This window comes from Bombus huntii, chromosome 1 (assembly GCF_024542735.1).
Source record: "Bombus huntii isolate Logan2020A chromosome 1, iyBomHunt1.1, whole genome shotgun sequence".
Classification (NCBI taxonomy): Eukaryota; Metazoa; Arthropoda; class Insecta; order Hymenoptera; family Apidae; genus Bombus; species Bombus huntii.
Window position 1 is genome coordinate 15156168 of NC_066238.1, and position 22523 is coordinate 15178690.

At 39.4% G+C, this 22523-nt stretch overlaps 1 protein-coding gene across 4 annotated transcripts in view; it reads left to right on the forward strand.

Annotated features, from left to right (window-relative positions):
- LOC126866014 (frequenin-1) overlaps nucleotides 1-22523 on the forward strand; it is a 50005-nt gene that overhangs the window by 13725 nt on the left and 13757 nt on the right. For all 4 annotated transcript variants that reach the window (XM_050619044.1, XM_050619063.1, XM_050619053.1 and 1 more), the window contains 3 exons: nucleotides 21611-21635; nucleotides 22215-22263; nucleotides 22366-22455. In XM_050619044.1, the coding sequence (XP_050475001.1) occupies nucleotides 21611-21635; nucleotides 22215-22263; nucleotides 22366-22455 (164 nt within the window). The remainder of the gene's footprint in view (nucleotides 1-21610; nucleotides 21636-22214; nucleotides 22264-22365; nucleotides 22456-22523) is intronic.

Consider the following 22523-nt stretch of genomic DNA (forward strand, 5'->3'; position numbering starts at 1 on the left):
CTTTGTCGCCGTCCCTCTGATTCCAGCGAATCACTGAAAATTCATTTCGATGATGGCCGCATTATTGTGGCGTTTGGCCGCAAACGCGAAAATTTATTACTCGACGATATCCTTTTAACACTTAGTCAACCGAATAGGGAGATCTCCCCTCTGTGAAGAACATCGTTGCGTGACCGAAAGGGGAGATCTCCCTTTTTGACTTTCGCAACGCGTTTCCTTTTTTTCCTTTCTTTTTTTTTGTTGTCACCATCAGTTATTGCTTACCTGGCATCACTTTTTCTACTTTTTTAAAGAACAGTATATTGGGTTGGGCAACTGAGTGATTGCGGATTTTGTCATTAGGTTGTATTGACAATCATTTAGTTGCCAATCCGATAGAATAAAATACACCAATTTAGTGATGTTAAAATTAATGAAAAAGTTACACTAACAGTTACGACTAAATAAAGTTATAATCGAACGATATCACACTGTAAAAAAATATTAAAACGCATTATGAATTTTTAATTTCACGTTCAAGTCGTCTTATTTATCTTTAGTCGTCTTTGATGTTTTTAATTTTACTTATATTTTTGTATAATTTTAATTTGATGCTTTGTATAAACAATATGTGAAATCGGTAAATAAAATCATTAGCGCAAAATATAATTAATCTTAAGTAATTTTTAGACTTGTTTGTTTGTTGTGCGCAGCGTATAGTTCACTTTAGCGAACTAAGTACGCGGTTCATTCGCGCGAAAAGGGTACAGTAGAGTTTCAATTTCCGAAGCTATCTCAAACAATCCGATAGTTGGCTGCTAATAAATCGTGCAATAAAATTGTAAAAAACATTTCGATAATACCGTACGCGTACTTCAGTGTAATTCGAAAAATTAAGCGAAAGTTCGAGCAACTGTTACCTAACTATTTACATTTTATTATTTTTCCTGCTCTTTCATATTAAACTTTGCAAAGTCTAAAGTATCTCGGATAATACGGAACTTCGGTTAAGCGGCAGTCGAATAGCCAAGACTTCTCTGTGTTACAGACAAAGATATAGTAAAATAAGAATGACATTTTCGACGTATCGTGCAATATGGAAGAACGTGTGCAACAGTAAACAGAAGAAGGAGAGCGACGCTGGTTAGGAGCAAATAACCATCGGAAGCTTTCAAAAGCAAGAAAACTTGGCGAAAATTCTCATCACCGTTGAAGAAGCTGCAATACTCGTGCGCGTGTTTTGCCTAATCGGCTGCGATGCGCAAGAAACGCAGCAACGCGACCAAACGTAACCCACACATTCTTATTAGCAACTCTCGCGATATACAGGATGGTTGGTAACTAGTGGTATAAATGGAAAGGGAGTGATTTTACGCGAAAAAAGAAGTCGAGAATATAGAATAAAAATTTTTTCTTTTAATTTTTTTTTAATTTTTCCATCGAGACAACGATCTACAGTGAGATCCGTTATAACGAGACGCGATAAAGTGCACGCGTACCGATCGAAAATTCAAAGTCGATTTTCTCGAAAACAAAGCCTCAGACAAAAAATTTTTATTCTATATTTTCAACTTCTTTTTTCGCGTAGAATCACCCCCTTTTCGCGTGTACCACCAGTTACCAGCCACCCTGTATATCGATGGGAAATTAAATCGCCAAGTAGCGACATCGATGGATGCGTTGACATTCGGTTTGCTAAAGCGTCGTCGCTACTGTTGCATCGTCGATACCGCTGTTTTTCCAATTCTCGTTTTTCACGTAAAATTCAATCGCGTTCGCTCGATTTTATCGACAAGATGGAAAAAAGCGGTAGAATTCTTTGGCCGCGTAAAGTGGATCGATTTTCGCTAAATCGCGTTTGATCGAAAGCGGTGAGTCGCCGCGCGTTTCGTGACCACCGCGTTTCCCACGTAATCTTCCGGTAGCGTGCAGGCGCGCCCTTCTAATTGTAAATTATTATAAGCGTAATTGTAAATTGTAATTGGACTACCGAGAAGCTACGGTGAGAAGAGGAAATAGGAACGGGCAGAGTAACACGTGCGTCGTCTTCACCGGATACGGCGTTATAAATCGACGATACATCCGAGGCATGTCGGCACTCGAAGATTAAACGACTGCTTACTCACTCGCCATCGTTCGATGCAGCCGGTTGGTTCCGGTGCATACGATGCCGGTATACGTAAATACATAAATACATGGAGAAACAAGGCGCTTTCGAGGGGAAAGCAATTTCACGTTGTATCGAATCTGCTGGTACTTCATTTTCCAATCCATCTTCTCATGTGTAGCGAACCGCGGGAAATGAAAATAATTTGATTATCAGCCATATATCGACGCTATCGACGAAACTGTACGCCCCTATTTATCGATACATCGATACGACGCGTTACATCGCAGTAATGACTGGTACAGTGACTATTGCCATTGACCAGCGTTGCGATAAACGACGGTTCCGCGATACCATCTGATTGAAAATACTCGGTTGTTGCAACGGATAATTAATATCGCTGCATTCAGTCAGTTTGGATCATTTGTCCTTTTAAACGGGCCAGACTTTTTTCGCTGAAAGGTATCGTTGAGCGCGGAAATATCGTGCCAGTGTTGAAGTAGCCCGCACGACTCAAACTTCTCTGCAAAACTCTCCACTTTGCTGCTCTTTCCCCGAGGCGGTGGAAAATTTCGAAGCGCCGCTCGATAAGTTTTCTCGAGCGTTCGTAATCGTTGGCAAAATTTCAGTGCAAATCGTTCGTAGGAATCACATTGTTCCACTGGAATTACCACACAGACCACGTTCGAAAATCCGGAACACGGCCAATCGGTTTTACGCGTCCACGTTTGTCATCGTTTCATTTGGGACCATGTTACTATCGATTAATTAGTATAATGAATCCGTCTGAACAACGTGTAAAATTACGATGCGATTCCTTGCGGAAGAATGACAAACGCACGTGGAATAAAATTTGTTCGTTCTTGGCTCGGTTTTCGAGAAGATCGAGTTTCGAAATTTGTGTTGGTTGGCAACTAACTAACTAATACCACCTATTGACAAAATCCGCAGTCACTTAGTTGCCAAGCCAGTAGTATGTCAGGTAGATTTGAAAATGGTTGATTCCTGACTGGACAGGATTAAACGATCGTCAGGAGGTGGTTCTACGTGTGAAAATAAGTCGACGATGTAGAATAACGTCTTTTCACAAGTCGCTTTGCTCCCGAGGAAAGTAAATTTGGTTTATCTCGCGTAGTTAGTCCATTCTTAACCGAAGAGCGCTCGTACGAAACGTTGTAAATACCAGGGCACAAGTTTCTCAGGAGGAAAAGGGAAGATACGCGTTAATGTAGTCCAAATGAATGAGAAAAAAAAGTGTACCTGTAGGGAAGCCTGCACGGGTCGCCTCTTAGTCGAAACGAAAACTGTTCCATTTATTTAGATGGATGGTGTAGGCAAGAACCAAAGGATAATTAATGATGTTTGTTGGAAGTTATATTTTTTTCTATAAAGATGACGTTGCGAAGTCATCGTCTGGCGTTATTAGAAACTATCTAGAACGAGAAGTTGCGCTTAAATTCTATGCTACAGCATTCTCGTCGGTACGTAGAACGTTCCCCAACCAAAGCTAAAAGTTTTTCAATTTTGACGTTTTCTATACAACCAGTCTTCAACTAAACGCGTTTAAACTCCATTTTCTTGAAAATGAAGCCCTAAGTGGAAAAATTCTATTCTACATTTTCCACTTATTTTCACACATACAACAACTTCCTGTCGGTTATTTAGTTCCGTTTACTCCGGAAACTAGCCACGTTCAAGTACACCTGGTACGTTTTCAAATTTGATTTTCTCGAAAACTAAGTCGAGAACGAACAAATTTTACTGCATATCTTTTCCTTCATTTTCTACAAGGATTTACGTCGTGGCCGCTTTCACATTTTACTCGGTCGGACTCTGTAGAAGTTCACCTACTCAGCGCGGTGTGTTAATTTCACACACCGTAGAACCTGCAGCATATATTAGGTTGTCCGAAAAGTTTCTTTCGTTCTATGAAGAAATAATAGATGCACAACGTTTTTTGTTTTATATTATTTCGTCGAATTACGTACGATCCATTTTGTTCTGTTGAGACAAACACTGAGACATTTCACAGACTTGGTTTCACGTTTGTATGAAGGTGCATTGTTGTAAACAACACGTTTGCGAAAGAAAGATATTTTCCGGACAACCTAATGTATTGGATTAGCAACTAAATGATTGCGGATTTTGTCAATATCAATATATACAGGGTGGCTGGTAACTGGTGGTACACGCGGAAAGGGGGTGATTCTACGCGAAAAAAGAAGTTGAAAATATAGAATAAAAATTTTTCGTTTGAGGCTTTGTTTTCGAGAAAATCGACTTTGAATTTTTGGTCGATACGCGTGCACTTTATCGCGTCTCGTTATAACGAATCTCACTGTAGATCGTTGTCTCGATGGAAAAAGTAAAAAAAAAAATTTTTTTTAATTTTTATTCTATATTTTCGACTTCTTTTTTCGCGTAGAATCACCCCCTTTCCACTTGTACCACCAGTTACCACCCACTCTGTATATGTCGAGCCGATATGGAGTTAGAGGCGTTTAACGAACATTCATTTGCATTAGCTGTTTTGTATCATACCATATAGATGACAGTTAATGGTACAAATACGATTATTACAGAATAAAGTTCACTAGCAATAAACCATTTCACTACACAAGAGTAAGTTCTCACTAAAGACTTACATTGTAATAACAATGATTACTTAGTCACTCAGTGAATATAATAATAAATTCACAAGGTGATTATATGACTATTACAGAATTTGACAATTAACCGTGACGATTAGATACTCGAGATGTTAATGACAATAATCTTAGGTTCAATAACGAATACACAGTCAACAGGATAACAAATGCGCTTACTTACTTGTCCAAAGTCCAAGTCAAAACTGAACTTATGTACTTTTCTATGTATCTCTCTGTACCCCTTGGTTCAACTATCTTTTTAAGGAGAGCTATGCAATTACGTCATACCTCTTTTTGGCAAAAACATCCATCTCGCGACCGTGGTTTATCGACCAGATGTATCACTTCGAGTCCAAACCTACTGTCATAAATCTCGGGCACACATAATTGGATTAAATCATAAACAACTACTTCTAAGTTTTATTATTTAACCCCTTGGCCTACACGCCATTTGTCGATCGCGCGAGCCATAGTAAGCAAGAAGTTCGGTCGCGTGCCGTGCCATCTGCTCAGCCGTGTGCCCGAACTGGCGCTAGATGTATACTTCTTATGACATATATATTTAGAGGCTACAAAAGGAATTGTGAAATAATAAACAACGTTTGAGAACAAATAGTGTTTTTAGGACGTCTAAGGCGTAATCATGATCAATTGATCAGTTAACAAAAACAATTTATTATTTCAAAGTGGATAATGAATCACTAGCAATTTGTAAATTAATACTTAGTTAATTTAATGAAAATTAGTAGTCTTCAACTGTATGGTATCTTTCAAAACAATTAGGTACATGTAACGCAACTCGACACTTTTTACATTCCCACGTTGTTTCACTCCTTTTCTTATGTTTCGTACATACTTTGCAAGCTCTTGTTGGATTTTTTTTCAATGGCGTGGGATCTATATGTTTCGGAAAGTGACCACAATGTTGCGCCTTTAGCCTCATTGGTATATCCTCGTTCGATAATGATCCTTGTCTGTTATAATTTTGCGATGGTACGGTTTGTAATATTCCTTCAACTATTCGAAGCCTATATTCACTGTCTTCATCATCGGAGTCATCTTCAATTATTAATCTTCGTGCACGTTTTCTTACAGGAAATATAATATCACTCTCCTCACTCACATATTCAAAAGGATCACATCCTATTTACGTGTAGTATTATTCGTATAGTTTACGTTACGTATATTCTACGTTTAACAAAGAGTTACCCCGTTGACCGTGGATTCGTTATTGAATCTAAGATCATTGTCATTAACATCTCGAGTGTCTAATCACCACGGTTATTTGTCAAACTCTGTAAAAATTATATTTAGTTCAGTAGATATAATCTTTATTGTACAACAACGATGGCTAGTTCGAATGAAGATTCGTTACACGCCCGTAAACCTAACGATAACTCGACATATATATGATGTTTTGCGCGATGCAGCAAAGAAAAGCAGGACGGCGCGATCGTCTTTACGAACGTCATTGTGCTGGGCGTCGCGCGTCGTTCCACTTGCATTTTCCAACTTTAACGCGTGTATTGTTCGACCGTATGCGCTCAACTTTTCCCAGCTATAACCATATTTTCACGAACGTGCGCCTCTCTCGGATTCCTCGCTGCTGGCTTCGAAACAACGCAGCTAAATTGGCCGTGGTCGTTACGCTGTACTCCGCGAAACACGACACTGCGAGCCTTTAAATCTTGCGCCGCGAAATTCGCTCGCATAACGTTACTACGTTACGTTCTCCGGCTCGCGATAAATATCGTGTTCGACGTTTCGATGGCTGTAGCTTTTGAAACTTTCGTTCCGTTGCCGCGTCGGCAAACAATGACCTTCGAAAAGAGGCGAACCGCGTTCGTGCACGAGCGCGTTAACGACACGTTTAAACGTTGCAGGTTGCACGACGACGACGACTGCAATACTCGTGGAGTTCGCACGGTTCTCGCGATTGCGTATTCCCCTCGAGGAATTTACCTCATTTCTCCCTGGGCTGCTGCATACAGCCTGAAGAACCGCGTATTATTTCTTCCTTCGTTTCCAGTTTTATGCTCGTGCGCTGCATTTCGCATTTCCGGTTAGAAATTCTTCCGAAAGCTGCAGTCACATCGGCCGTTTTCAATGACGTCCGGCCGGATTTTCGAGCGACCCGGAGCTCTTTCGCGGTACTTTGCAAATCGATAGACCTTCCACGCGACGATTTTTCCTGCCCCGTCCGTTTTACATCTTAGGATGGCGATTGCATCGCTTGCAGTCGAACGAACTAGTCGTTTTCCTCCCTTTTTCAAGGTTACACCGCGCATGTCGAGCCCTGGAAAAACGAGACGAGTTTAAAGACAATTTCCAGTCGCCTTTAGCTGCGATCGATGAAATTTCCTAAATTACTGTAATCAACGACCAATCAGCTGCCTCGTTTCTGCTTCGAAAACTCGAGGTGGTCAATGAACGTTGCAAACGTCACATGGTGCGTCGCATCGACATCGAATTCAATTTATCGAAAGTTTCCTTCTTTCGAACGCCGGCGATCCTCTCGATCAAACGCAAAAGAATAAAATAAAATGGTAAAATCACATTCGTTTAATGGTTGGTTTATTCTTCATCCAAGGTGCTCATTGTATTTTGAAAATTATTCTACCACGCTGGAAAACGGAGGAAGACGGTGTTATACCAGTGACGGCAATATCGGTGAATATTCCAAGCGATCCTCTTCATCTTAGGCGGCTTTCTGAGCAAAACCCTTGCCAGTAACGCCCCTTCTTCGTCTTCTTTGCCTCTTGAACAAGCCGAGGCGAGGATTAGAGAAGCCAGTGCTTCTAGTGGCACGGCGTTTGCTCCTCAAACCCAGAGATTTCCAGCTTTATTACCAGAACGACGACGGGATATGTACCGTGTCCAACGACCCTACAAAGCAACACCAACAAGACATTACCAAATGTAAATAACGAGACGAATGGAACATACGTCGTGAAACGACGCGTTTCGCAAAACAAAGAGAAGTCCTTTTATTGAGATAATTCGACTCTTTTAGTATAAATGAGACACGTATGCACTTGTCCCGTCGAAGACACAGCGAGTGGTGAGATTAAGAAATCACTGATCGTTCGAATAATTTCGCGTAAGTTTAAAGTCGAAAAACAGACTTTAGATATACTGGCAGAGTTTATTATGGGAATCCAACAGACTGACGTTTAACAACTAGCCAACCCAATAGGGAGATCTGCCTGCCCTGTGTGAAGAACATCGTTGCGTGACCGAACAGGGAGATCGCCCTTTTTCACTTTTTGTTTTTCTTTTTTGTTGTTGTTATTATTAGTTATTGTTTACTTGGAATTGTTGGCAACTAATCACGCCACTTTTTCTGCTTTTATAAAGTACAGTATATTAGGTTGGCAACTAAGTGATTGCGGATTTTGTCAATACCACCTAATGATAATGTAACTTTTTCATTAATTTTAATGAATTGAAACCACTAAATTGGTGTATTTTATTCTATTGGCAACTACCACCTAATGACAAAATCCGTAATTACTTAATTGCCAACCCAATAGAATAAAATACACCAATTTAGTGTTGTTAAAATTAATGAAAAAGTTACGCTATCGATTATGACTAAATGAAGTTATAATCGAACGACAGCACACTGTAAAAAAATATTAAAATGTATTATGAATTTTTAATTTCACGTTCAAGTCGTGTTATTTATCCTTAGTCATTTTTAATGTTCTTAATTTTACCTATATTTTTGTATACTTTTAATTTGATGTTTTGTCACAATATGTGAAATCGTTAAATAAAATCATTAGCGCAAAATGTAATTAACCACTTAAATAATTTTTAGACTTCTTTGTTTTTTGTTTTCTCACACTGGGACGCTGTCTACGTTGTTGTTTCGATGGCCTGCGAGATGTTCGTTACGCCCTCTTGGTTTTTCTATTGCTAATTTATGGCTCTGTAGCACGCTCATATGTTCTTGTAAAATATCGAAGAATGTTAGATTTTTACAGCAAATCTTAAGATTTACCGTCATCGTTGATATAAATCCGGAATATTATAAAATTAATATTTATTTCCTGCTTTAATGAAATTAATTGGCAAATCTTAACGTTTGCTACTGGGCTACGCTAAATGTCAAAAGCTTCGCGTACAAAAGTGTAAGAGACACGGACAAAGTGCTTTCGTTTCTGCTATTATCGACACAAAATGAGTGTAAAGGAAGCATTCTAAGCTATACATTGTACTATATGCAACGCGCTTGTACTATTTTTGACCGTACGTGTGCAACATTGACGCGACAAACGTACATACGCGTTGCTCGCACGAAAAAATCTAGTCCAAATCGATACCAATCCCACACGCGAGTAAATTTAAAAAAACTTCGTTTTCACCGAAAATCGCCACCCTCCCTTTAATTTCTATTGGTTTCGACTGTTTCTTTGAGCGAACGACACGGTCGATTCCTTCCACTCGCTTCTATTCGACAACGTGAAATTTGCTGTTTTTAGTTTGCATTGACTCGAATGGTAATTCATAGAATCTTTCCCTTTACGCTCACTTTATTTCGATAGTAGCAGAAAAGAGCAGCGGTAATGTGCAAATCGAAACAGAAAGACTTGTGATACGGTGCGGGTGCGAGTACGGGTCCCTGTGAAACTTATGACATTTACCGCAACTTAGTAGCAAACTTTAAGACTTGCCAATCAATTTCCGTAAAAGCAGAAAATATTGATTACATAATATCTCCGACTTACACCGACATTGGCCGATAAATCTGACGATTTGCCGGCTAAACCAAACATTTTCACGTACTTGATCAGTCGAGACACATTCTGTGTGTAGTATACTTTTGGCAAGCGCTTTTATTATATTTTATTCAGACACCATAACAGTTATATCAGACAAATTTTTAAATTTTTAATATACGAGTTAATATCTTTAATTAAAAACTTTTGGTTTCAGACGATCATATAAATGATTAAAATTTGTTTGATCATCGATATAAACATTATCGACGAGGGGAATTTTATTTCGCTTGCGAATAAGCAGTATCGACGAGGCAAGTTTAATTTTGGTTAATAGTAAGCAATATAAACGTCCGGAATTTCTTTTGGTTACCAATAAATATTATGGATAGCCCGAATTTTATTTTAGATATCGACGATTATTCGTTGGCAAATATTTTTCCTGGTTACGTTCGAATATTGATAGTTGTTATCAACATTATCGGTAATTAGTATATGTTCATTGACAACATAAAGGAAATGAATTGTGAAACGTGTATTTTATTAAGCAAAAAAGAAACGCCATGAGAATATATGAAAGAAAAAATAAAATAAAAGATATTGTGGTACGATAAATTAATAAAACTGTTATAATATCGTTTGTTCTATCCTTCCTTTGATATAACGTATTTTTATATCATTTTTTAGCAAAAAATGATAGAACGTACAAGTATCATAAGTAATGAAATTCATCCAATGAATACTAATCACGAGTAATGTTAGTAACAGTTGACAATAATAAAATGCGAACGGAGAAAATTCTTGTCGCTGATATCAGTTAGAGATAAGCAAAAAGAAGGTTTCAGCCATCGATGATTATCGGTAACGAAAATAAAATTCTGGCTGTCGATAATAATGCTCACTAACTAAATTATTTTATTGGTTACTGGTAGCGAAAATGAAATTTCCGCCAGCAATAATGATTACGAAAAAAGGTAGCGAAAAAGAAAAAGATAGTAATCACTCTAATTGTGGTTATCCGTAATCGGAACAATACAAAAATTGATATCTTTTAATCATTTCATTTTCTGACAAATTTCCTTCAAATTCGTCGATAGATGGTACCCCGCTGGGGGTAGCTACCCACATGATAATCAAACAGTTAAAAAATTCTACCAAATGTCCAAATAGCACAAATTGTGAATGTGAAATATTAAATAAAAAAAAAAATTCGTCGATAACCGCCTCCCATTTAAATTGAGATGATTATAACGTGTATGTGTATTTAATAAAGTAACGAGTGAATGAATTTCTAATAGTCAGATGTATTAAAATAAATACAAATACAAGTACAGAGATAGCATATGCAGGTTTTAATCATCGCTCGCGCAATGTTACTATACCAACCGAAGAAAGAATAATAATACTAATGTTATAGACAGCACCTTCATGCATTTATATCGACGGACGTTACCACAAAAAGTTAACCTTCTCATGTAACTCTGGCTGAAGATTCCAAGAAACAGCAATAACAATCTATTCAAAGTTCTTTTGCTTCTAGACCTTGCAATCGAAAATAACGTTAGTATTCAAAGTCACAATAATATGGGCCTCTCCTAGATTTGAATTTTCCGTTTCAACTTGAAATTTTTCCTACGGCCATGTGCCGCTACAAAATGAATGTTAATTTTTACTCAATGAATCTTTTCCAAGAATTGTTCAAAATAACTCTTACTCTGAATTGTCCGATTTTGTTACGTTACATTTTATACACATCGTATTGTCTCTTGCGTTACGCGAAGAAAGAAGAGACGCGAAAAGCCAGCCGAACCGTTGCCAAAAGCTTCAAGGAAACTCGCTCGAAATAATGTAACCAAATGGATAGGATAAAATGTCGGATATGAGATGAGCGAACGTCGGAGAAAATCGGCAGACGGTTGGAGAATCGAAGAATTCGAGTAAAGGAGCGAGCGCGATATTAAAGAAAGGGAGAGAAATGCGAAGATCCTGGGAAATATTCACGAGCGCGGTTATTCGAAAAGCAAAGGTGAAAAATAGCAGAAACGACGAACGCAGGGAAAATGAACATTTAATTGAATTTAATGTAATATACGGAAATAAAGATCGTTGGAGATGATGGAAGGGAAAGGAAGAAGGGGGCCTGGGAAAGGGAAACAAATGGACGCGAAGTTTCTAATTAAGGCTTCTTGGCCTCGAACCAATTACGAAGCCTGGCAGATACGCCGTGAGATACACGACATATCGGCTGGATCGCAACGAAAACCGCCAAGTCCTAACGGTTAGCGTGAAACTTCCTCCGAGCACTGTGAAAATTGTTCGCTAAAACGATCGAACTAATAAGCTAATTAGGCATTTGGTTCCAGGCTGTTTTCGTCAATGCGTTATCTACGAAACCATTATGCTATTCCTCTCTCGGATAAATATTTGACGTTGCGGATTCGATAAACAACGCGCGTAGTCCTGCAAACTCGGCTAACAGAAACTCGGCAATAGTCACGTTTGTCATGCTTTCTCTTCCTCACCAACGGTCTTCCAATTTCCGATGCGTATTTATTTATTCTACGTAATCGACCAATTTTTCGTAGATCCCACAGATTCTTCCTTCGTTTCCAACCCGATAAAATCGCGTGGACCAAAGAATCCATCGACCGATCGAAACGTCGTATAGCGGAGATTAGAAAGCGTCGCGTCGAGCAGCGATAACGCGAGCCATCCACGATTGACAACTGCACTAGAATTTCGAGAATATTTCGCACAGAAGGATCCGAATAAATAGGAGGGAAATCGTAGTAGAGCCGAGCAGCGGGCGATTCTACGTGAGAAAATAAGAAATGAATTTGAAGAAAACATGTTTTCCTCTGAGGCTTCGTTTCCCAGAAAATCGACCTGCAAGTTTGACAAGTGGACGTAAATTCGGCTAATTCCAGACCGAATGAGAGTGAATAATCAACAGAGGTTTAAACTACACAAGAAAACAAGTGAAAAACGTAGAATGAAATTTTCTCATAAGATGCTCCGTTTCCGAGAAAATTAAATTTGAAATTGTTTCAGGTGCACGGCAGACCAGTTCGTTTTCAATGAAACGCGTTCAAACTTCGTATCTTTGAAAGCGTGGCCTTCACTGGAAAAATTCTATTGTACATTTTTTACTCGTTTCTGCGTGTATAACAACCTGCTGCCGATTGTTTATTCATACCTGGTCGATAATTAGCCAAATTGAAATATACTTGACGAATTTTCAGATCCGATTTTCTCAGCAACCAAGCGTGATATACAAAAATGTTATTCCACGTTTTCGACATATTTATTCACGCAGAATCACTCTCCACCAGACTGTGCTGCGATTACTTTTACCCAACCGTGTACAGTTGAACAACGTATGTACTAAAATTGTTAAAAAAAGAGTCGAGCGGATAAACACGCGAACAACATTCGGTAGAAAGCTAGTTGGAAGTTGACCGACACTGTCAGCTGTCGCGTATACGTGGTGGTATAAATTATTCGTTCGGTGTGACGACGCGGTGTACATCGTCGAGCAATAAAGTGGCAGCCACGTGGCTGAAATTATCGTTAGCTTGTAATATCTTTCCCATGCTTTATTCTCCAGCCGCTGACGCTTTTCTAGGTGGCGTTAGCTCGTCGTATCGTCTTTTGCACAGGGATAATCCCTTTTTTTATTCAATACGTCGTGTCGTCGACGTAACTACCACTTTTCCACTGAATTACGGCCTATCATTTCTTCTGTCCACGGGAGAACTCGACGGGCCGGCCTCTTTTTGCTCCAGTTTTTCTTCAATCAGCCACGAAATCGTATTCCGCAACAAATGCGCCTCTCTTCGTCGATGAAATTTTACCTCGAAGCAGCCGCCATGATACACCTTATTACATCAACGTTATACACTGTGAGACGATTCATGACGCGCGTAATTCACTTTCTCTCCGCCTCATTACACGCTGGTGAGGTTGAAACAGCGCTGTTAAAACGTTCAACGTCCTTTTGCTAAAGGCTTTGGTGGTTTTACGCGTCTTAAAAAGCGTTTCAAGCTTCGCCGGACGTTTTCTTCGTAATTAGCTGTCAAGCTGTGCACGCGTCATAATTAATAGTCAACAGGCAAGAAATACGCGCTGCGCCACCTTGCGACAAGAAGTTCCGTAATATTAAATCTTCTTCTAAAACAATTTTTTCACTTGTGCTTCGTCGTAAGATGTCAGCGGAGAAATAAAATTTCCATTTGTCTCGAATTCAACGTCGAATCGTAGTCGGCTAATTTCCGCTACGCGTCAGCCGTTCGTCCAGAAAATCGATAGATTTCGTAGCGTTTCCAACAACGAGTCTCCTGCGCCGGCTGATTACGCTCTTTTTCAAATTTTGTTTATTCGTGTATTTTTTATTTATCTAAAAATAAATGGGACAGGATGAATAAACGATAAATCTCCATTCACGTGCGATGCTAGAACCAAAGGAGCTACGTAGAGTGCATAGGAAAGATACAAATAAAGTACAAAAGACATGTAACAGCATGTAACCTCACAAAATTTCACGAAGCGAATTTCTAAAGCTACCGATGCCAACGCCAAAAACATCGACACACTTTATTGGGTGTGAATTCACAAGTAAGGAGTCACGGCGGTAGAAAAGATCTGGAGAACCTAAACTATCTAAACGATCTGTTGGTGGCATAAAAATTTATAAACTGAAGGAGTCGAGGACAAAAAACAACATTACTGTTAAGTTTGTAAAGGAAAAACAAGTCAGACTTGACCCTTCTTTTCTCAAGCAGTCGTAGATCCGACAAGAACATAATGGGGCTGCAGGGTCGAATTTTTTCCGCTGCAGCTATTAGGTTGGCAACTAAGTGAATGCAGATTTTGTCATCAGGTGGCATTGACAAAATCTCCAATCACTTAGTTGCCAACCTTAAATACCGTTCGAACGTGCTGACACTGCAGAACAGCAGCGCCCCGCTTTGTAAACTCGTTCGTTTTTCAGTCTGTGCTCCCTTGCTTTGCTTGTCGCGTGTTCCGTTCACGGACAAACTTCACGTCCATTTGAAAAATCTGCAAGTAAACGAATTTGCAAAAGAGAAAAGTTTGCGAGAGAGAAAAGACGTTGTTCTTCGACTCGTGGAACGTACCATGCTCGTGCATTCGGTTCTCAGAGTTTTAATCGCCTTTTCCCTCGCCGTGTCATTACTTTCCACGCGTAACCAGATTTTACGATATCGAAACTCAACAGGTTTCGGTCGTTTCCTATTCACCGTGAAGATGCAAATTTTCGACGCGTGCCTTCTCTGTACATTTCTATCGTATTCGAGGATACAGCAACAGGCAAACGCGATCGCGCATCTAATCGCTGCCAGCGATCAAGATCGTCACAGCGATAGCGAAACAACGAAATGAAAAATATATTACGTGCATTTTCCCCTCTCGTTACTCCATTTCCTCGTCGATGAACATCGAGCGCATCGGCGAATCACGAAACCACGAAATAGAACGATAATTCATTTCGCGACCAGAAGCAACCGTACCTCGAATTTATTTGATTCGCGTAGCTTGCGTCGATGATATTCACATACGCTCAACCCTCTTACGACACGGTACACTGAAGACTAACGCGATATTCTTATACAACACGGTTTCGTTGCAACGCCAATTTGCAACCAATTAACCGTGTTATGCGAGGGTCGACTGTATTTGCAGTTCGTCGAACTTTACAGAGCAGGTCGATTCTGGAAAATGGAACGGAACGCGTACGTTGGCGGACGATAACGACGACAGGGGAACATTTTGTAATCGGATATCGAAATGTCAACGCGCTTTTCCTATCGCGTAATTTGTCAATTACGTCTGTTTTGCGCCACGTTCTCATCGCTTTTGGCCAAATCACCCGGTATGTAGCAACTCGGTACTAGCGCTTGGTACGTACGATACGGTGCAACGAAAGGGCATTGCAGCACGAAAGCACCGAAATGAAAGTATTTCTCGAGCCACGTTGCAGGCAACACTCCTTTCCAGTCTTGTGGAAAGATCTCGGCAGTGAGAGGGACGATAGGAATGAAATTCGAGTAATAAATTGCAAGAATCGAGCGAAACTCAAAGGACTAGAATGAAATAAAATTGCGTAGGTGGCGTTCCGAGCATAATTGCGAGGCGATCCGTTATACGGTACGGAGAGAAGCGAAGAAAAGGTGGAACGCGAGCCGTGTACGAAAACGTGGGTTGGCCTTGTCTCGGTCACTGCGTGCTACCTCGAAAACCATGCGCAAATTTATCGAAGGTTATAAAAGTCAGTTGCGACCAAACCGACCTACCAGAAACATTATGTATGCGCGATTTATCAAAAGAAAACTTAAATAGTTATCGAAGAAATCGACGATTTTCGTATGGTACGTTGAGCTAGCCTAGGCCTTCACAAAATTATGTATATTTTTTTGCAAACGAATCGACAACCTTCTTTTTTCACTCTGACGATTGCAACACGCATGAACTACGAGAAATAGTCAAGAGCGTCGTGTCACGCTAAACTGTTTGACTAAATCCGACCGAAAATTGGGAAAACGTCATCCTTTTTCGGGTCATCGATCGTCTTTTAACGCGACAGAAATTTCTCTGAGCCATTGCTGTAACGTACGTGCATCCGATAATGTCCATCCATAAATCTAGGTTAGTTTTTCGGCGGCCTACAAACGAAAGAAGCGGGCCACGCATTCAACTTAACCTTCTCCTTTGAGGCACGTTCATTTTCCTTGAAACAGCGAATCCGATTTACTTATCTTTTATTTCTGCTTCTCCTTCGATCCGATCGACTTCCTTCGATTCCTCTCATCCATAAGAATTTTCATTTATTGGATTATCGATCGAGCGATCGAACTCTCCGCCGTTTCCGAATTCTTCCAATTCGTCGAACTCGGAACGTGGACGTTTCCTTCTCTTCGTGTTGCACTGGCCCGGGCGCGTCATTTGTAAATAGTTCGGTCCTTAATCTCTTAGATGCGAATGAATTTTGTGCGGGGCTGTTTCTCTGTAAAGTTTGACGCGAATTATGCGTAAACGATACAGCACTGCGATGTTGCTCTCTGCGCAAATATATTGTATTTCTCGACCGTTCACGGAGAGACGAGAACTCGAAGAAATACGTCAACAGAATAAAATAGAGAACATGTAATTCGGAATTTCCTAACGGGGGGAATGGGCCTGTCCGTGTCATAAACGGACGGCCACTCAAATTCCGAATTACAGCCCTGGGAGGACCGATAATTCGGAATTTCCTAATGAGAGAAAGAGGCCTGTCCGTGCCATAAACGGACGGCCAACTAAAATTCCGAATAGGGGCCTTTGTTTTGGAATTTTTGTACATATGTACAAGCTAATCCAAATGAAATTACCGTAAATGGAACCAAGTGGGAAAGAATTCAAAAAGGGTCAGCTTTTGGGAGATTACCCTTGCACAATATATTCAAAGACACATCCGGCTCACAGGATATGCAAAAAAAGTATCATGAAAGATAAAGTAATTAGCACATTTTCCTTACTGATCGACAGGTGTATGTTGCAACGTACATCTTGCACCGAATCAGAAGCCTCTCGAGTTTTGGGTAAAAAATGGATCTTTGAACAACAAAATTGAAGAAAAAAAATTGAAAACATTCCTTAAAATATTGTACGGGGAGCATACGAAGCGAAAAATTTGAAACTTTCATATTTGTGGAATGTAAAATGGGGACCAAGCTTCTTTTCCAGCACAATGAGTCGGAATGAGTGTGTTGAAATATTGATATTTATTGGATTTGACAAAAAAGATGATAGAAATCAACGTTTGAAAAATGACAAATTTGTACTAATATCATCCGTATGGGATAAGTTTATTGAAAACAGTCAGAATTGCTATAAACCTGCTGCAAATGTTACAATAGACGAGCTACTTTTCCCAATCAAAGCCAGATGCAGGTTTACGCGATATTTACCGAATAAACCCGACAAATTCGGAATTAAATTTTGGCTGGCATCTGATGTTCAAACAAAGTATGTCGCAAATGGATTTCCTTATTTAGGAAAAAGGGAAAAGGGCCTACCTGAAACGGTCTAATTTTATAATAAAACAAAATTTGGGGTAGATATAGCAGACCAAATGACAAAAAAATATAGCGTGAAATCGGGTTCAAGGAGATGGTCACTTCAAATATTTTTTAATATTTTAGATTTAGCTGGCATAATTGCCTGGATTTTATATAAGAAAACCACAGGTCAGCAGATATCCAGAAAAGATTTTATGTTTCAATTAGTAGATGAACTTGCCGCTGACAATGAAAAATCACTGATAGAACATAGAACATATGGGATCCGAAGTACGTCAAAGAACTCACCTTATTCTCGCAAATAGTGTCAGATACGGTACTGTAATAATAATAAGACTACCACCATTTGCAATTTTTGTGAAAAATATGTATGCGGAAAATGCTGGCAGAAGAAAGTTTACGTTTATAAGAAATGTGATGAATAATAAATTTTGTACCTAATAAGTCATATTTGTATTTTATTTATTCTATTACGCTTATTACGCTTACTGTTATACAGGGTGGTTGGTATCTGGTGGTACAAGCGGAAAGGGGGTGATTCTACGCGAAAAAAGAAGTCGAAAATATAGAATAAAAATTTTTCGTTTGAGGCTTTATTTTCGAGAAAATCGACTTTGAATTTTCGCTCGGTACGCGTGCACTTTATCGCGTCTCGTTATAACGGATCTCACTGTAGATCGTTGTCTCGATGGAAAAATTAAAAAAAGAAAATTTTTATTCTATATTTCGACTGCTTTTTTCGCGTAAAATCACCCCCTTTCCGCTCGTACCACCAGTTACCAACCACCCTGTATTATTATACTTCTTATATTTACCAATGGAAATTTATTTTAACATTCTTTTTACCAAACGTTTTGATACTGAATATTCTTCATTATTGTACTTACTGTTATTATTAAAGTTGTTATTGTACAGTTTTTATGATCTCAGAACATGGAATTCTTCTTGTAAGATAATAATAGATCAATAAATATAAAAATATTCTACTATTACGTATTTTTTAAAGACCAATCATTTCGACTGGCTTTGGTAGAGATAGCTACGTCTCAAATGCCGATAGTTCTACTGTTAATAAATGAAGATAGGAGAAGGAAATCTCCTGCCAACTTAGCTCGAGGGTGTCATTGTTTATGGGAAAAATCCGCCTTTCCGTTAGACAAATATCCGCTTTGTCCGTAATTTTTAAGAGCGTGCAATAAGTCTAAGGATTGTTCTAAGGACCATTCATAAACCAATTTATAAGAGCGTGCAATAAGTCTAAGGATTTTTCTAAGGACTATTCATAAACCGAAAATAGTTTCAGGATTAGAGATGCATATACTGAATCTTTTAACTTAATGATGGGGCCTGAGGCTTAATGAGGGTCTGAATAACGGTACGCGGACCCTTGGCAGGCAGACAATGAGGGAGGGCGCGAGGACCATCTCACGCGTTGCAACACACTGGAACGAAGTATTTTGATAATTAAATTTATAATAGATATATACAAGATAATAAAAAATATAATTTTTCTTAAAGATATAACGCTACGACACATAGGCCCACGTCACAATCGTTGACAGTGTTTTTTAAATTGCTTTTCGTTTTCTATTTTCGTTAAATGCTCGTTAAAGAGAGCATTTAATAATGGTATATTTATTTTAATAAAAAGCAACAATTGATATCTGATACTGGCGTATCAAAAACAAAAACTATATATTCTGTTTGTATATTGTTAACACTGTTATAAAACGTTGCGAGGACAAAAATAGTGTGAAACAAGACAAATTTTTTTTTATTTATTTATTTGAATTTTACAATTTGTCCAGTAGGGCATTTGGTAAAATATTATAGCTTAGTGGTATAATAATATAACATATGGATGGCTACCCCCAGTGAGGTACCATCTTCGAATATGATTGACAAACAAGACAAATGAGGAAGGTCGTTTAGTTCAAACGGTAAGCAAATAAGTAGGAGAATGCGCCATTGTAACCCTACTTTCGTCCCAATAGACAATGACATGCACCCCCTATATAAGAGCGGCCGAGTTCCGGCAAATTCAATCTGTCGTCTCTGCTCGAGGAGAGAGTAAGGTAGCCGCAGTAGTCAAAAACTGATATTTGAGATTTCTGAAGAAACCTGGAAAGATGGAGCTTTTGCTACGAACAAACGAAGCATTTCAAGAAGGCGTTCGTGTCAAAATTGTTCGTGTCGAGTCGCTTTCTACGATATGGGTACGAATACGTGGGTGGCCAAGAATGACGGAAGTACTCAATTGGGAGATGTTGATCCGTCCTCTGACGTACTTGCCAGAGACCAGAGATTTGACACCAGGGACGTTCGTCGCTGTCGTAGTGAATTTTACAAGAACCAGTTTTTGGGACAGAGGAATTATTTTAGAACGAACGCCGACGGATTACGCCGTATATTTGATAGACTGGGCGGTAGTAACCCACTATACCATTGATTCGATCCGTTTGCTACCAGAAAGATATAGAATAACGCCACCATGGGTGAAAAGGATTCGCCTGCGAGGCGTGCGGGACCAACGGCAACAAACACTAAGACACCGCCTGGCGCGACTTATCACGTTGAAGAAACGGTCAGGACGCCTATTCAACATCGACACTTCTCCAGGAGAAACAATGTCCGCAAGATTGTTGTTGGATTGGAGGGAAGGAAAACCGCCCAGAGACTTGGGAGCACATTGGTTGCGGCTGGGATGCCTCGATCCTGAATAATCGCTACACCTGTGAAACTCTTTTTTTATTTCTTATATGTATGTGATTTTGCGTATACTTTTTCATTTTTATATATATGTATTAGTATTATTATTTAATAAAAGCTTAAAAACATAAACGTTGGCTTATTTTTCCTTGCTGTTCATTCAAGTCTTACAATATTAAATTTAAAATATCTTTTAAACTAATCATTTTTCGAATCAGGTACTTGTATACTCTTCTGTAGAGAATTAAAAACTGTATTGAATGGCGTCTAAAAAACGTATCATACCATTTAGAAAAACAAAGACCATCCTCAAGTCTCGGAGGTGCGTCCACCTAGATAAGATTTGCGACCTCTGCCAGGTGTCCCTCTCGAAATAGGACAAGTTCTATCTGAAACACTTTTTTCGAATAATGTACAGTTTATATTTTAGGATATTATTTATCGTAATTCCATGTTATTTCCATACCATGTTATTTTATATTTAGATATTCGGTATAAATTCGGTAAAATTTCAAATGTGAAATATAAAGCTATTAAGATCTGGATTTCGATTAATGAAAAAATCTTTTTCGATTGTTATCGAGTAGTTAATTGTTTGTAACGAGCAAATTTAAACAGATTCATAGCTTTTCATTCAAGCTTTTCCAACGACGATTCACGTAATTTATTGCTTGCTGATTAATATGTTCATTTTTATCATTTAAACAGATATTCCACTGTCGTGAAACGGTGTTTGTTCGGAAAGTTTTCTTTCTCTATCTATTTATTTATTCATGCGTTCACCTCTCTATAGTACCCATACGAATGGTTACAAAAGAAGTAAAAGCTTATCTCGGAAGAACAGAAACCAAATTACGCCCGAAGGTGTACGAAGTACGGAAAAAGTTACTTTCTTCGCAGTAAAGATTCACGTTTACGATCAGCAGTCTTATACCCAGTTACGTTGGCCATGCAAAGTGCAGCGCGGTTCCCGTTTTAGAAAAGGGCGACGTCTAACAGAGGGTCGAGATGTGCCTAAGTTGAACAAGCTACAAGACATCGGGGCTTACAACGCCGTTGAAACATAAATAATAGATATTTCATTGAACCTGACAAACAGATAAATAATAATTAGCTAACTGTGTATTCAAATTTCCCGCTATCAACGATCCCAAGGATTTTTCTATCAGCAAGTTAACCGAGTGCGCATCTGTAACGAGAGTAGCGAACGTTGCTGCGAAATTCCTCTCGCTTCGGCTCCCTTAGTTTCCAATTTCCACTCGAGCTTTGCCCATTCTGTTTGTCGAACACTTTCCACCAACCTTTGCTCCTCGTTACTGTCTGTAGCCCGCACTCGATTAAAAGCGTTTTCGCTCGTTTCTGTTTCAGTTACCGAGAAGGAGATTCGACAATGGTGAGTCACCGACGATCAAGCGTTTCGACCGGAATCTCGGATCGAACCAGCTCGTCCTGTCGAGACGCTCTATGGAAATCGACGTCACGAGTCAATATGTATAAAACCGCGAAGCTTTCGAGGCGCGACAAGCACGTCCAGTGGACAATGAGAAGAAAAGATTACACGTACACGTTGTGTTCGGTGGTTTACGAAGCCATCGACGAGACGAAAGCTTTCGAAAATTTCTAGTAAATTTCCTCGTCTCCGGTCGATTATGTTTTGCTCGTGTTCGAAGATAATTTACTAGCGTTTGCGTGACCGATATAGGTACTCGGTTGGCAACTAAGTGATTGCGGATTTTGTCATTACAACCTAATAACAAAATCCGCAATCACTTAGTTGCCAACCCAATAGAACGCGTAGTCAGATGGTGAAAAAGTCAGAGTAACGTTACGTTAGTCGGATACGTGGCTTCGTCTATCCGGCTTTCGCGGTAATGTTTTATCAATTTGCTGGTTCGTTCGTGGAAAAGAAAAGTGAGATTGGAAGGGGAGCGAGTAAACGTACATTCGATAACTTTGACGATCGTTTGTTTAGGCACAAAGGATTCCTGAAAGACTGTCCCGATGGCCTGCTGACGGAACAGGTATGACCTGGTTTCAGCTGGCACGTTAATTAAACGAAAATCAATATGTACGCCAAGATAAGAGAAAGTTTGAAGATAAGAGTGCCTGTTGCGTGATTTCAGGGTTTCATAAAGATCTACAAGCAGTTCTTTCCACAAGGCGATCCATCGAAATTTGCCACGCTGGTTTTCAGAGTGTTCGACGAGAACAACGTAAGTTTCGTAACGCCTTTTTAATCCGCGCGCTTTAACGTGTTCGTTCGAGTGCTATCGGTAACTCT